General features: G+C 42.0%; 1 protein-coding gene across 1 annotated transcript in view; it reads right to left on the bottom strand.

Moving 5' to 3' along the window:
* BLACAT1 (BLACAT1 overlapping LEMD1 locus) overlaps nt 1-16711 on the bottom strand; it is a 121941-nt gene extending 105230 nt beyond the window's left edge. Inside the window, exon 1 of the mRNA XM_082245561.1 lies at nt 16523-16711. Within this exon, the coding sequence (XP_082101687.1) occupies nt 16523-16534 (12 nt within the window). The 5' untranslated portion in view covers nt 16535-16711. The remainder of the gene's footprint in view (nt 1-16522) is intronic.
* Between the last annotated feature and the right edge of the window lie 986 nt (nt 16712-17697).

Below are 17697 nucleotides of genomic sequence, written 5' to 3'. Positions count from 1 at the left end.
TCTTCTGCATATTTTGCAGACACAGTCTTCTCTTCACCAAGCATCTGATCAAACTTCTTTTTCACATCTTCAACACACTGTAATGAACCAACGCTTTCTTCCATGCGTTTTTTCATATCCGCTATCTGAGCTTGCAATGTTGCGACTTGCTCTGATAGGTTTTTCTTTGCTTCCGCCTCCTCTTTTAATTGTTCCAGGAAGCCATTTTTCTCATCTTCCATTTGTTTGAGCTTTGTGCTAAAACTCAGCCTTTGACACCTCTCTTCCTGTAAGAGTTCCTGCGTGTCTTGCAGCTGCGATTCCAAGATAGAAAAATCTTCCGCAATTTCTCTAGATTTGCTGTCTGCTTGAGAAAGCTGATTTGTAACATTGTCCAACTCAACCTGCAGTCGGTTTGCCTTCTCTGACAGCTTAGCACACAATCGGTCACCTTCTGACACCTTGACTTACGATTCCAGAAGCTGTGCCTCTACTTTTTCCCTCTTATGTTCACAATCTTCTTTTCCCTGCATAAGAGCCTTCACCTCATTGGCTAGCATCTGGGAATAAGAATGTAATTCTGCCACACAGGCTTCTTTCTCCTTTAACTGCTGCTGGACACGTTGGGCTTCCCCTTTCCAACTTTCACAGTCCGCACGCCATTCATCTACCACATTGCTTAAAGTAGTGAGCTCATACACAGTACTCAGTAATTTAGCCTCTCTTTCACTTTTCTCTTTGTCGCTGAGAGACAATGTCGCTTCCAGAGCAACATTCTGTTCCTGCGACTCCTGCAGGTCTATTTTTGTAGCTCCCAAAGACTGAAGACTTTTTTCCAGCTGATTACGCAACTCCAACATATCAGCCATACTTTGCTTCTGCAAAGTCTGAATTTCACTTTCCTTTTCCATGAGGATGGTATCTTTCTCCATTATAGTCTCTCTGCGTTTTTGCAACTCGACCAAAAGAAGAGCAGTGGATTCTTCCCACTGTGACACATGAGACTTGAGTAGTTCATTCATTTCCTGCAAGTTTCTATCCTCAATTTTAAGCAATTCCAAGGCTTGTTCCTTTTCTTCCATTTTCCGTTGCAAGGCATCCAACTCAGCCCTGCACACATACTCGGTTTCTTCCAAACCGATGGCCTCCATTGGCTGCTGGCGTCTCTGTTTCCAGCCTGCCATGCTCTCTTGATGAGCCTTTTGTTGAGCTGCAAAGCTCTGCTGAAAATCCGCATTTGCCTGCTGTTGAGCTGCATTTGCTTGCTGTTGAGCTGCATTTGATATAATCAGATGTTTCAACATCTCCTCCATTTTGAGTTTACTTTTCATCTGAGCACACTGCGTCTCCATAGCGGTTTCATCAGTGTTGCTAGGGACAACAACCTTCCTCTTTAGTATACTCTCTTTAGGCATGGATGGGGCTGGTTCAGACGGTAACATCCCCTCCATCCATAGAATCCGGTCTCTCATTTCATCTATCTTTGCATTTTTCAGGCGTTTGGACCGCCCCATCTTCAATAACTCCACAAACAAATTTTTCACAGTCCAGCAAACAATTTTCAGACCACTGTCTCTTCAACACATGTAGTTTTTCTCTCTCTTGCAGGATCTCTTTTCCTGCGCACACAGTTTGTGCAGTCACTTGCACCAGACACAACAAAGTTCATCAAAAAATTTTGAGACCCCGGTCTCTTTAAAACACTTTTTTTTTTTTTTTTTCTGTCAGGATCTTCTCTCCTGCACACATAGATTGTGCAATCTCATGCACCAGACAAAGTTCATCAAACATTTGCACTTCCTTGCAGGGATCTTCGCTTCTGCCCACTGCATACCTCCACCATATGTGAGGGATTAGCTCGGTGGTAGGCGTATGGGTGACCCCTTTGGGGGTGCGTTTTCACAGAGAGATAGCCGAGCAGAGGTTGAAAACAAGACTGATTTATTCATGCAATTTACTTCACATAATTGCAAGCGTCAAAACAGCCAAAATAAAATAAAAGACAAAATAAATCCTTGCCTCTGTGGGCGGCTACCTTCTCACGCTGGAACCTACCTAAGAAGTCTTCCCAACCTACTGTTGGGCCGACACTGCTGATCCTACAGCAGACACTCAAATGTCCATTTGTTTGCTTTTCACACAGCACAAACATTGTCCATTGAACATGTCCCTTTGTTTTCTTTCACACAGCACATGTTCATTTATAACAGGATCCTTTACTCTTCACACTCTTCACATGGAACACTTTGTCTTCTCACCTTTGAGACGTCTTCACTCGTGGTTACCCTCCTTAGCTTCACATCGCTGTAGGGGGTCTTCTCCCATGCTCACCAGCTTGTCGGGAGGCACACATCCGACTGTCCCCCTCTCCCAGCCCACACGGCGACAGGCGGCAGCAGTCCTTCTCCCATGCCCACACGGCGTCGGGAGGTACACGTATGTCTGTCCTCCTCTTCCCAGCTCACACAGCGACAGGAGGCAGCAAACAATAGGAATTTCTCTGAACAAATTATAGAGCCTTAACTCCCTCATTCTGAACAGGTGAAGGCCTTTCAACTTCCTGCTGGCTAGCTCTGTAGCCAACACCCTAAATTAATTACTGAACTTTTCAAAGCAGGTGGGAATGTGTCTCCTCTCAGTGACTACATTCCCAGATTTACCTGACTTCCTGTCACAATATATATATATATATATGAATAAATATACAGTATATTGGAAATTTGACCAATCCTGATGTACTGACTGCCTTACTCATTCATTGAGGCCCTGAAATGCCAGGACAGTAGAAATAGTCCCCAATTGACCACTTTTTGGAAAAAAGATTGTCCAAGTCCATTTAGTAAGAGACATGGTGAGTTTTTTGAAGTTGTAATTTTTTTTCCTCACAATTTGTTGGTTCTTTCTCAAACACAGCATAGGCATATGTTTAATTACACCCCAAAACACATTCTGTTATGTCTCCTGAGTTTGGGATACCACGTGTGAGACTCTTTCACAGCCTCGATGCATAGACGGGCCCAAACCCCAAAAAGCACATTTGGGCTTTCAAGTAGCATAAATTATGCATCTAATTTCTTGACTACATGTATAAACACCTACAAAATGACTCAATTTTTTTAAATTAAACACTTCATGGTATTTTCTGAAAGACTTAGTGAGTCTTTTGAAAAAAACATTTTTTGCCACACGTTTTTGGAAAATGCAAGAAAGAAAATGAAAATGTATTTTTTTGCACAAAGTTCTCAAATAATAGGATATTTTTAACACACATCAAATGCATACTTAGTTTTACACCCCAAAACACATTCTGCTACTTCTTCTGAGTATGGGCATATCACATGTAAGACTTTTTCACAGCCTAACCACATAGGGGGGCTCAAAATCCAAGGAGCACCTTCAGGCATTCTAGGGACATAATTTACACATCTCATTTCCTGACTACCTATTGCGTTGTTGGATGCCCTGGAGCACCAGGACAGTGAAAACACTCACAAAATGACTACATTTTGGAAAGCAAACACCCCAAGGTATTTTTAGGAGGCATGGTTAGCCTTTGGAAAACTTGTTTTAATGCCACAAGTTCTTTGAAAATGCAGAAAGAAAATAAAAACACATTTTTTTTACACAAAATTGTCAATTTCATGAGATATTTCTCACACACAGCATGGACATACTTATAATTACACCCCAAAACACATACTACTACTCCTGAGTATGGCAATACTGCATATGTGAGGCTTTTTAACTTTTTGGACTGATTATATACCAGACACTTTATCTTGTGTATCACACAAATCAAACAATTGCATCAAAACAAATTTACTGTAATGGTCGCCTCTATAGCAATGGTCAGGGAATATAGCTTAGTGTAGCGTCATCTATAGCACTCCCTGTTCCTATAAGCCAAGCAAGACTAATTTAGTGGTACATGGCTGCCCCCAGGAATGCCATATTCACTGGCCAGGAAGTACAGGAGGCTGAAAAAAAAATACAAAATACAAAAGAGTCTCTGTGGTTCAAGGAGTGCAGTTGTCTGCAGAGGATGTATGGGACTCGTGTCTCGCAGGAGCATAGTCAGCCTGGCATACAGATGAGTCAGTTCAGGCTGCAGCAACAGACATGGTCAGCAAACAGGTGAAAGATTGGTCCAGAGAACAATAGTCAATAAGCAGGGCAGGGTCAGTACAGGAGGCAGGCAGAGGCAACACTGCACTAGTGTGGCTGTGATCATGAACAAGTTACTGTAACTGGTGTAGTGGTAATCAGGGACAGTGTAACTCATGTGGCGGTGATTAGGGACAATATGACTGGTGTGGCAGTGATTAGGAACATTATGATAGGTGTGGCAGTGATTGGGGTACTGTAACTGGTGTGGCAGTGATTAGGGAAAATATGACTGGTGTTGAGGTGATCAGGGACAATATGACTGGTATCACAGTGGTTAGGGACAATATGACTGGTGTGGTAGTGATCAAGAACACTGTAAATGGTGTAGCAGTGATTAGGGACACTGACTGGGTGCAGCTTTGATTAGGGACACTGAATGGTAGCACTGGTCTATTGACATTATACTGCTGTGGTGGTGATAAGAGATAATGGGTGTCAGCACTGACATACAGTGATATCAGAGCAGCCAGCTATTGTACATGCCACAGCGGTACGATATCACCATAGTGACAATACACTTCCTCTGGTGACAGTATGTAAAAATATATATTTTTTTTATTTTTATTTTTTTTATGTCTTGTTACCAGAGCAGTGCAGTGTTACCATAATTGACACTGCACTTCTCTAGGGAAGTGATCAGGATTTTTTGTTTTTGGATTATGAATGCGTATACAGCCATGATGGCTGTATATGCAATCATTTTTTACAGTTCGGCCTTTGAGAACTACTGTGATAGCTGTGATTTGCCACAAATATCACATGGTGCAGTGCTGCTTTGATTTGCCCTGTACCATATTATCACTGTGATCAATCACAGAGATCACAGTAGTTCTCAAAGGCTGTATGAATGATGGACATTGTTACTACTGGACATGTGAGCACAGCCACCCAGAACTCGGATCGGTGACATATCAGTCACAGGATCATGCCGCTGAGCGCCACTCTGGGCACATGCAAGATGCAGTACTTGGAGGACCATGGAAACGTCCTCCCAGAATGATGCTTCTCTCACATATGTGGCCAGGTGGGAAGCTGTTAAAAAAACCTTTATTAAAAGAACAACAAAACTGCTATTAGTGGCTTTACCTTTTACGAAATTCTAGCTACCTGGTTGTCATTCTGACCTTTTGGTTTCAGAACCTTAAAGAGGAGCTCCAGGCTCCTTCAGAAAAAAAAATTAAAAGTCACCAGCTACAAATAAAATAAGGACACTTACCTGTCCAGTGATCTTGAAATGTCCTCACCAGAGCCAATTCTTCCCTCAGTGAAAACAATCGGAGCTTCCCCGTTTGGGTGGAGCTCCACTTTAGGACACTGACCTTTTACAAAATTCAAGTAACGTTCTGACTTTTCTGATGAACGCACTTTTTTCTGGTCAGTGACTAAAAAAGTACTAAAAGTAGAGGGTCAACATAACAGTCATTTGACGAGAATGTTCAAAAGGAATACAACAATGGCATCCTAGTGTTTCTTAGTATTTTGAATAACTGATAAGGCTCTATTAGTTGTTTATAGAATAGCGAATAAATTATCAATTTTTTTAAATCGTACTCTACCTATGCTTTGTTATCACTGAAACTTTGTATTGACAATGGTTATTTTTCACAAAAGAAGAAACCAAGAAACATACCTCCTAAAGAAATACACTGCTTTATCACTTTTTTGCAATTGCTTAACATGGAAAGGCAATCAGGAACTCCATTACACTTTCCACAGCTGCACCTATAACCACACATTACTACAATTTCTATTATTAAAGCAACAGAAGACTATCAATATATCTGTATTCAAAATATACATTTATAAAACACTTATAACCTTTTTAGAGAAAAAAAACAAGCATTCAAAGATTTTTGGAATAATAATATATTTTGAGCATTTTTTTTTTTTTTAACCAAAAATCTAATTTTGGTAATAGTAAACATATCCTGGACAAAAAAAAATAAGATAAGCAGGGGGGAGGCACAAAAAAAGGTGGCAGAATTTACCATTGTTAAAATGGTTAAACAATGCAGCCAAACCCTGCAGAAATACTAGATTTCAGGCCATGTCTAAACACTTCCACAGGAGGAGTTTCGTTAAGAAGACAAAAGAAAAGGGGCGCACCGACATAGTGCATCACCACTAAAACCATTTATTAAAATATTAAAAAGTATACAATATACTCACAAGGCAGGTGTGACAGTACACACATCAACATTGTACATAAAATCTCCAAGGTAGCCAAGGTCCCACACAAAGCTGAATGGCATGCAGTGTGCCGTATGGGGCTGCTATGGCTGGGCTGATGCGTTTCAGGGGCGAGCCCCCTTCCTCAGAGCCAAAAAAATTGCTGCTGAGTCACACTCCAGAAAGGCCAGGGAATAAATGGGAGCTGGCCCCACCCCTTCCTGTTCCATCCCAACCCAGGGGGTGTGGGGGGAAATAAGGGGGGTGGGGAAAAAAGGGGGGGGGTGGATAAGGGCGGGGGAGAGAGAAGGGAGCATGGACGGGGGGATGGGCAAAAAATCCCACCTGGGCCAGACCCCCACCTTCCGAGGCTGAGTCAGACTGTGTCATCAGCAGTATGAAAACACAGCTAATGAAACACTTAATTTAGAACACAGAGGGGAGAATAAGAATAAGAAACCAAATGTGACAGTTACTAATTACACATTACACATTGCAGTGCCGTCCCTTTGGAAGGCACGCCAACCCACACCCGGAAGCCGGAAACCGGAAGTGCGGGTGGATGCGTTCCATCACGTCCTACATAACTTCCGCTCCTCCACTACAGGCCCCTGCACGGTCCAACAAGCGTCAGATCGCTGACGCTGCGAGCCAGTAAGGAGAACGGCACTCCCCGGACACGCCCACCTCCCCAAACAAAAGCTGCAAGAGTGTGCTCGTGACTACACGGCCAGATACATGCCTAGGAGACAGAATCCATATGGCATACATGGTCCATAAAGGGACACAGGAACATGGGCAAAAGATAAAACAATAAAAAAAAATATATATATAATAGTAATAAAAAATACATCCCACAAACATATCAATAATTATAATAATTAAGATAGTAATACCAAAGAATGGCCCTTGCATTACCATTAATCGCAAATGGCCAAAGGAGGGACAGGCTGCCCACAAAAAAAAAAAAAAGGGGATGAAGATGGGGCCTACATGACCAACCTATGTGCACATACACATTGGTGCAGAGCTCATGGTGGCTATGGGGAGAGTATCTCTATATGAACAAATGTAGTGAGATATGATGGGATATAATATAATATAATAAATTAAAGGCAAATACTGTCTCCTTTGCTGAAGTATACATGTACTGATAAAAAGGGGGACTTGAGAGAGCTATGCTCGTACATTCACATAGCCAGAGGTCATGTTAGAAGATACCAGGTCCGGTATGAACATATGATCGTAAATATGTACAACCGGTCCATAGTCAATCTGGGGCCCTGAAAAAACCCTAGCCTTAATGTCGGCATTAGTGTCAAATGAGCTGGCATAATGATGCAAGACACGTGGCTGTAGATCACTCAAAGGGGCAACCGACACAGGAGATGGAAACCAAAGAAATACACTGAGGGGTAATAGACCCAGCCCCTGGGCACAAACTATGGAGCCACAGAAGGATGAGGAAAGAGGAAAGATTCACACCTTCTGTGGCTGGGTTGGGATCTATTGTTGCAAGGGGTTTTTATGTTACTAGTAGGGGTCTATTATTGCTGGCTCCTGGAGGGTCTATTGATGCTGTCTGCTGGAAGATCTGTTGTTGCCGCTGGGGGTATAATGTTTCTGGGGGGTGGTATTTTGTTGTGCATTGTTGCTGTGTGTGTGTGTGTGGGGTGGTGTCTATTGTTGTGTGGGGGATCTATTGTTGCTTGGGGGAGCTATTGTTGTTGGGGTGGGTTCCATTGTTGCTGGGGGAGCCTATTGTTTTGTAAGGGATCTATTGTTGCTGGTTTCAGGGGATCTATTTTACTGTTTTTCTTGTTATTAGACAAGAACAAATTCCATACAAATTATTTAACACCACAAAATGATTCTTGGGCCAGTACTGGGAGGTGGGTAGGGGTGAAACTGAGAGACGGTGCTTGGAGGTGGATGGGACACAGAGACAAGGGGGGACTCGGAAGGGGGGAGTTCCTGCACCTATTGTCTGAGAAAAAAAGCCCTGAAAAGGACACATGCAGGTAACAGGGGACTACTACAGACTATGGCTTCGATAAGCCTAGCTGTATACTGTACACCGGAAAAACATTGTAGAGCCTTGGTATATATCAAGTAAAGCACACCAATAATCAAAAAGACTTAGCTGAACTGAATAGCAAAAATGCCAGGACTCAATGGGATTCATTTACTATACCTGGAGAGCACAAAATCTGGTGCAGTTCTGCAAAGAAAACAATCTGCTTACAGGTTTTTCATCAAAGCTTAAAGGGTAAGTTCACTTTTTGGAAAAAAAAATAATAAATGATCATTTTTTTGCAGGTAAAAAATTTGCCCTTTTTTGTTTTGTTTTTTGGAGCCTGTCAAGCATTGTACCAGCAATCAGTAGATCGCTGGTGCCATGCAGGTCTCCAGCAGATTAGCCAGTGTATCTGCTTCCCTGTACACCCAGGATGGGCAAGCAGATGCAATCTGAAAGAAAGCATAAATGAACTACCACAACACTCCACAGCGATGTGGTAGTTCATTCAAAACTACAAGCCAACAGCCACAAAGGCTACCGGCAGAGGCGTAACTAGAACCTTCAGGGCCCCGATGCAGGAAACCATGAAGGGCCCCCCAGACCCCTGGCCGGGGCCCTTCCCTTCAAGCCCGGGGCTCTTCCCACTAATCCTGGGGCTCTTTACTCTCGTTGCATGGCCTTTTATTATGGTCCCGCAGCAGGATCCTTTCACAAGTTCTGCAGTGGGCCCCCTTCCTGCAATCTTGGGGCCTCCCCACAGTGGTGCAATGCCAGGGCCCGGTAGCAAGTGTGACCTTTGATATCCTGGAAGTTCACCCACTGGTTTGCTACCGGGCCCCCTGGAGCATGGGGCCCGGTAGCAATTGCAACCCCTGCAACCCCTGTAGTTACGCCCCTGGCTACCGGACCTTGTAGTTTTCAATGCACATAGCCCTATTAATCAGTGGCACGGCCCGCCGCGTTTTTTTTAAAATTGTGACAGCTAGGAGGGAGAAGAACCCTGCTAGCTGTCACAGCGGGGATTGGGGAGGTGCGGGGGCAGTTTGTTTGTAACATTTTACATGTTACACCCTGAAAGGTGAACTTATCCTTTAACTAAACAAGCTGAAGTTAGAAGCTGATTGGCTACCATGCACAGCTGCACCAAATTTTTCACTCTCCAGTATTAGTAAATCAACCCCATTGTGCCATCTATATTTAATTAACAAAATGAGGTATCATAAACTTCTCAACTATGTTCACAAGCTGTATTAGAAGTCTCCAGAATTGTGTATTTTTTAAGTTTATCTTTAAGCCTTATTAAAAGACCTGCTCTCTGCCAAACAGTATTTTTTATTTATTTTTTTTACATTGGTACATGTCCCCGCTGGCACTACCCAGCTTCCCATACAGCTTGTTTGACACTTCCCTGCCTATTAGCATTATAAATGGAGAAAATTGATTTTCAAGATTTGCCTCCCATTGACTTAGTAGGGTTCACATTAAAATGTGCAATTTGCAGATTTTTGGACATGTTTGCTGAGCCTGCCTTTGAATCGAACTCAAGCAGATTAGCTCATCCCTACTTTAGAAAAGACTATGGCTAATTCACAATATAGCACCTGAACAGTGCAAAACAATGACACCCTAATTCAATAAAATCTTACAAATAGATTGAGAAGACTTAATCCGTGGTTAACCAGATTCAATAACGACTCTGCAAATCAGAATACTGAATTTTAACTTCCTTTATATGGGTCCATTTATATTTGAAAACAATTCCAACTATCTATTCTCTGGACAGCACCTTGTTTATACCGCAGCCAATATGCACCTGCATTTACATACTTTATTCCTAAAATGGAGGCCATGGTGTGGAGGCTGCAGTGTCCTACAGATTTTACTTTAGAGCTATACATAGGCTGGTCTCACAACTTTGACAGGTTATGTAACCAGGCCCCTTATTTCACCACCTCCCTTTTTGCCATGCATTGAAGCCAGGGGAGGGCTGGCAGCCTTAGGCCTGGGGGGCAAGCCCAGTCAAGTGGCCCATTGAAGCATCAAATCAGCTCACCATCCATGCCCACCTGGTTTCATAACAGATATTGATGTTATGAATCAAGACAAACATAATGCAATGTGGTAACATAATTTAATGTCAATAGCAAAAAAGGAGGTTTAACAAAAATACATGACATCACGCCAGGCGGGGCCTAGGAAGCTCCTGTCAAATGGAGATCACTCTGCCTGACAGGGAAGTGACCATGTTAGTATTGTGCCAGCCGGGTACAGGAGCGTACTCTACACACTCATACTGTGTCGCTGCAGCTCTGCAAATATTACATTGTGTAGCAGCGACCGGCAGCTGTATACAGTGTCTGGCCCCTACATTTGTCCAGCCCTGAGTGCGGCCTTTTTACCCAGCATCACAGTGGCCGAGGGGGCAATTGCCACCCAGCCCCCCTTCCCAGTCCTCCCCTGATTGAAGCAGTAAACATATTTTGAAAGCACAATGGTGTGATTTATTAGAGCCAGTTCACACTGAGGCGACACGACTCCTTACTACTTCGGGGGGCGACTTGTGCATTACCATGCACCACGACTTCGGAGAGACATGCAGGGACTTCACATAATGGAAGTTTATGCAAGTCGCTCCGAGGTCGCCCCGAAGTAGTACAGGACCCTTTTTCTAAGTCGGTCGCTCCTATTAGAACGGGTCCTGTAGCGGTCAATGGACCGCGAGGGAGCGCGACTTGTCAGGCTCACAAGTCGCCTGACAAGTCGCGCTAGTGTGAACCGGCTCTAAATGTGCCTTTTTTAAAGCAGTAGTGTAGCAACAGTAAGGTCATATCACTGCTTTATAAATGTTTCCCGTAATTAAAAGAGCTGTATTTATGCAGCTATGATAACCTAAAAGAGAAGTATGCTCAAACTTTTTTAGCCATACTTCTCTTGTGGGTCACAAGAGGACAATTACTCTTGTCCTCTTGTGACACAGAGTCAGCTGAGAATGGACAATAGCTTATAGATGGGGCAGAGCCACTTAAGGCTTAGGAAGCATCCTGGCAATATTGTCAGGATCCACCCTACTGCCTGGTTGACCGCTGGCACCCCATTTCAGCCCATGGCTGAGAGCCTGAGCTAGCCACCCCCAACCCTTCACTCCAGAGCTGGGGGAGCAGAGTGGAGAGCAGTTATTATCTTTACTAGCTTTACTCCTGACTCAATGGTGGTCTCAAGTGCTCCTCTCCAGTCCAGCTTGTGGGCGGGCCCTCGCCAGCTTGATGTACAATGTAGGTCTTGTTCCCCTGTATTGTATTTAATGATGTCATTGTTCCACCCTTGGTCAAATCATCTTATAGAAGAGGCTTTAGGGATTACGCAGAGCCTGCTGGATCGAGGAGTAAGGTAAGTATCACACCTTATTTGTCATTCCCTAGAATTAATGAGCATTTAACCCTTATAATGCAAGATGCTTTATGGCCAGGGAACTTTGTTTTGTGATTTGGAGTTGGATTTTAAGCAAATAAATCAAAAGATGTGCAAGTGACATACAGTATTTTTATGATCAAAGGTGTCTTTTTTGTAGGCTGTACTGACTTTGTCCAAAAAAAAACAACTCATAGAAGAGCTCATTACAGTCAGCTAATGCCATCACCAATTTCTGAATATTGCTATACTATAATTGGGTTGCTGTAAATTGATTTTCTAAGATGGCGCACTTCATATCCCTGCAGCTTTTGCTTTAGATTATTTTACCAGGAAAAACTTGACAGTTTATGTCTCCTGCTAACGGTATTAACCAGTATAAGTGTAATTGCTAAAAAAAAAAAATGTAATTAATGTATCTGGAAATAGAATAAAAAACTTGTAAAAAATGGACTACATAGGTATGCGCAGCCTATTGCATTAGGGTGTGCACACACTTAAGCTCAAACATACATATACACTGTATATACAGTCTTCTTTATGACACTCTGCCCCGCCAGCAAATGATCTCCCTGCCTGCAGATTCAGAATGAGAGAGAAATGCTTCCACACTTCTCCTTTCACCACTTGCCGACTGCGCACAGTATATTTACTGCGGCAGTCGGCCCCGGCCAGGCAGAGTGACGTAGATCTACGTCGCTCGCCTGTCACTCCTTCTAGAGCCAATAGCGGGCGAGCGCGCGCCTGCCTCGGCTCGTTCACGGAGGAGTGCGGGAGTGTGACTGGCGGACCCGATGTCCGCCGGTCACACTACGATCGCCGGTACAGAGGGAGAAAGACAGAGCGGCTTATGTAAACAAGCCGCCTGTCTGTTCTCCCTGTGTAAAAATGAAGATCAGACCGTTCTGCTATGTAGAACCGTTGATCTTTGTTTTTACACCAATAGCAATGTCCCACTACAGTTAGAAGCATGCCCCTAGGACACACTTAACCCCTCCCTGTCCAATACTGTTAACCCCTTCCCTGCCAGTGTCATTTTTGCAATAACAGTGCATATATATAGCACTGATTACTGCAGTAATGTCACTGGTACCCCCAAAAGTGTCAAAAATGTCAGTCAAGGGTCCGATCTGTCCGCCGCAATGTCGCAGTACCGCAAAAAAAATCGCAGTTTGCCGCCATTACTCGTTAAAAAAAAAAACACCAAAAATGACAAAAATCTTTCCCTTTGTTAGTAAACGCGATAACTTTTGCGCAAACCAATCAAAATACTCTTTTTGTGATTTTTTTTACCAAACATAGGTAGCGTAAAACAAATTGGCCAAAAATGTTAAAAAATTTTGATTTTTACATTTTTTTTGGGGGGAATTTCATATAAAAAAAAGTGAAAAATATTGTTATTTTTGCAAAAATTACGCTCTTTTTTTGTTTATAGCGCGTGATCAAAAAATCGCACAGGTGATCAAATACCACCAAAAGAAATCTCTGTTTGTGGGAAAAAAAGGATGTGAAATTTGTTTAGGTACAGCGTCGCACGACCGCGCAATTGTCCGTTAAAGTCACGCAGTAAAAAATCGCAAAAAAAACCCCTGGTCTTTTAGCAGGAAAATCCTCCGGTGGTAAAGTGGTTAAGCGGAGTCACTCAGTGTGAGATCTTTCTCATATCCCCTCTGGCACACAGAGCAATAATGCTAATGCAAATGGGGTGATTAGGATGTGCCCAGGCACATCCAGCACACCCTGAGAGCACGCCTATGCTGGACTGATCCCAGACTAATGGGAATGCTCTAAGTAAAAAGAGCATATTTAGTGAAAGTAAGATTTTTGGGTAGTCTGAAAAAATCTACTAGATTGCTTTTAGAAGGAAATTTTCCATTCCACATCCACAATTTTTGGACAGAAGGCACAGTTTATCTCACATTGTTGGGGGGTTATTTGCAGTTAATAAATATGAAACTATATTTCATGCATGCATTCAAAAAAAAAATTCCAATGGAAAAACAAAGTAGATCAGTCAGGTCTTTGCTTGCATTTATAAAGTGGATTAAGTTGTTTTCTTGGGGAGAAGGCTCCCATATTCAGCAAGTCCGTGAAAAATCCATATCATTATTAAAGTTTCCTTTATGGAATTCCCTTCCATGCCTCTTCCAATATACTAGCTGTCAATTCAGCAGATGCTTTACAGACCCTCCTCACATTACCATAAGGTATAAAGTAGCTGATAAAAAAAATCTCTGACCCTACTTTGTAGCTTGTTTAGCCAAAGGAAAATATTGCCTAAAGCTGGGTACACACTATCCAACTTTTGTGGTTAGATTTCCTTCAGATTTACCTTTTCTATGTAGTGCAAGGGCCTGCCAGATTTCATACAAATTGAAAGTGTTTAGGTTTGACCTCATATTATCAGGTTTTGGTAAGTCTAAAGGAAAAAGTTTTCAGAAAATCTTATAGTGTGTATGGCCCATTAGAGTGCCTTTTTATGTTTTCACTCACTTTATTGCATTTTATATGGTGCAAGGTAACAAAACCTTCTTGTCTAAATACTCAAAATCTTCTTCTGTCTACTTACAGTACCCAACTCATTTCACACCCGTTAAAACCACTCTATTTGAGCATGTATTCTTGCAAATCTAAGCCTCCAGAAAGAGTTCTGGCAGAATAAAATTTGAAAATGATAGTGACATTTGGGTTCTGTTGGTTGTAAATTAGTAAGTAATGGATCCAACAAGAGAAGCCTTGAGTAGTGTATAGAATTGGTGACTCCTGTGGCTAACTTGCGTGCTTCCATTTTGGGTCTGGCTCCATTTCTGTTATTTTTCTGCTCTGACTGGATATTTGGTTTTTTAGGTGTGTACCCACACATATTAGTGCTTTAGATTGATTTTGCAGCACCCTCACCAGCACATCTTGTATTTTTTTGCCCTGGTCATTGACTGTTCCTGAATACCACTTGCCATGGCCTGTACCTGTGGACTATAGTATTGCCTAACAAAATGCACATCAGCAGTCTCCATTGGGGCAAACCTGAGCAGTGCAACCAGAAATCATTTGTAATAAAAATCAGATCTTCATTCCAGGGTTTCTGGTTCAGGCTGGTTGCTAGATTATGCACATCAGCAATCATTGGGGCAAACCTGAACAGTGCAACCAGGAGAACCCAAAACTAAAACTCATACCTTTACCTTGTACCTTTACTCATACCTTTACCTTGTACCTTTACTCATACCTTTACTAAAACTCATACCTTGCCATGGCCTGTACCTGTGGACTATGGTATTGCCTAAAAAAATGCACATCAGCAGTCTCCATTGGGGCAAACCTGAACAGTGCAACCAGGAGAACCCAAAACTAAAACTCTTACCTTGTACCTTTACTCATACCTTTACCTTGTACCTTTACTCATACCATTACTAAAACTCATACCTTGCCATGGCCTGTACCTGTGGACTATGGTATTGCCTAAAAAAATGCACATCAGCAGTCTCCATTGGGGCAAACCTGAGCAGTGCAACCAGAAATCATTTGTAATAAAAATCAGATCTTCATTCCAGGGTTCCTGGTTCAGGCTGATAGCTAGATTATGCCCATCAGCAATCATTGGGGACAAACCTGAACAGTGCAACCAGGAGAACCAAACAATAAAACTCATACCTTTACCTTGTACCTTGTACCTTTACTCATACCTTTACTAAAACTCATACCTTGTCATGGCCTGTACCTGTGGACTATGGTATTGCCTAAAAAAATGAACATCAGCAGTCTACCATTGGGGCAAACCTGAGCAGTGCAACCAGAATTCATTTGTAATAAAAATCAGATCTTCGTTTCAGGGTTCCTGATTCGGGCTGGTTGCTAGATTATGCACAAGAGCAATCATTGGGACAAACCTGAACAGTGCTACCAGGAGAACCCAACACTAAAACTCATACCTTTACTCATACCTTTACTAAAACTCATACCTTTACTCATACCTTTACTAAAACTCATACCTTGCCATGGCCTGTACCTGTGGACTATGGTATTGCCTAAAAAAATGCACATCAGCAGTCTACCATTGGGGCAAACCTGAGCAGTGCAACCAGAAATCATTTGTAATAAAAATCAGATCTTCATTCCAGGGTTCCTGGTTCAGGCTGGTAGCTAGATTATGCCCATCAGCAATCATTGGGACAAACCTGAACAGTGCAACCAGGAGAAGCAAACACTAAAACTCATATCTTTTTGCTAGGGCTCCCGGTTCAGGCTAGTTGTTCTTCACATTATGCACCACAGGACATCCAAAACGTATTGTTTGTGACATGGAGACTCCATGGTTACCCATGGTGGTCAATTTCCATTACTGAAAGTCTAATAACCATATACTGTACTGAAATTAAGTGTACAACAAATTATTTAAGATCTGCCTATTATTTTAATTTTTATTTATTTTAAAACCTTGTCTTCTCTAGATGACACACTTTACATGCTTACCTTAGTTTTTTTTCACACAGTGAATCCACCTTATCCATCCTTTTCATCTGTTCCTATTCTGTCCCTGCTTTCAGATGTATTTCTTCCTATTTGTATTTCCCCTCTTTCCAGAGATGGCAGGATGATCTGCGCATTTTACTCACCGCTAGTTCACCCTTTCACTGCCATGAGATCCAACAATACAGAGAGAAAACTCTGGCAATTTTTCCTTTCTTGTTCTTTTTGAACCACACAGTCTTTTCTTTCTTTTCAACCTATGTCTTGGTTAGCATCTCTGTCCTAGTGCAATGTCTTAAATATGATACTTACAGTGTTCTGCATTCAAGCTGTGCCAGCTCTGTCTCTGTCCCCCTGCCTCTTTGTCCCTCTTTGTTGGCTGCAGAATATGTTGTGCTCTGCTCTCCTTCTCCTGATCCGCTCTTACAAACACAGTGGTCCCCCCTGTATTGTAGGGAGGGGCTCTAAAGAACAGGCTAGATAAGGTGGGGGCCTACAAGGATCACAAAAACGTGTGACAAGTCCCTCCAATAAAGATTTTGTTTACTTATCTACGACATTGCTTCAAAAAGAATTGGTGGAAAGACCGCACATATCATTTTAGGTGCTCTCGGAAAAGAGATCAGGGGGAGGGCAGTCCTACACTTCAGATGGAAACAACACAGATTATTTCTCGGTGCAGTATAGAAACATGCTCAGTAGAGACCGGAGGTCTTGGGAGGTTTGTTTCACAGAAGAAGCCCCTCAGGATTTTCTTTACTTCACACGGCTCCTTGTAGTCACAAACAACTGCTACCATTAAAAACTCGGATATAAATTATTAATTCTGTATAAACAAATTACTGTGGCTTTTATATGCAGTTCAAGGAGCATCTAAATATCAATAATTGTGTGTAATTAATATTCAGTCAATTATAATGTATAAATAATCACATAATACATAAAACATGTATAAATAACATATAAAATAACGTATAAAACGTATTACTGTGGCTTTTATATGCGGTTCAAGGAGCATCTAAATATCAATAATTGTAAGTAATTAATATTCAGTCAATTATAATGTATAAAAAATCACATAATACATAAAACATGTATAAATAACATATAAAATAACGTATAAAACAATGTAAACAAACACAAATATAAACAAATGATTATGGATAAACCTCAAAAAACTGTTTAACTAAGGCCTTGTGAAACATATGTGTAAACATATATTTATACTCCTACGTAAAGACAACTATATCAACATCTAATTACATGAACGTGAATGTATACACCTCTATGAGAATACGCCATATACAGAAATAAATAACTGTAGAGACACACAATGAAATGTGAAAGGTGATACGAAGAGCTAGCTACGAAAGGTTGAATAGACACGCACATTACACTCTGGCACATTTGTAGTACTCTAGTAGACACACACATACTTCTGCAGACTGGGATACTGACTACCTTTACCTTCTTGATGCTTGCAGCAG

Source organism: Pelophylax lessonae, assembly GCF_965119305.1.
Source record: "Pelophylax lessonae genome assembly, chromosome: 2".
NCBI classification, from domain to species: domain Eukaryota; kingdom Metazoa; phylum Chordata; class Amphibia; order Anura; family Ranidae; genus Pelophylax; species Pelophylax lessonae.
This window is presented reverse-complemented; position numbering and strand designations above follow the sequence as displayed.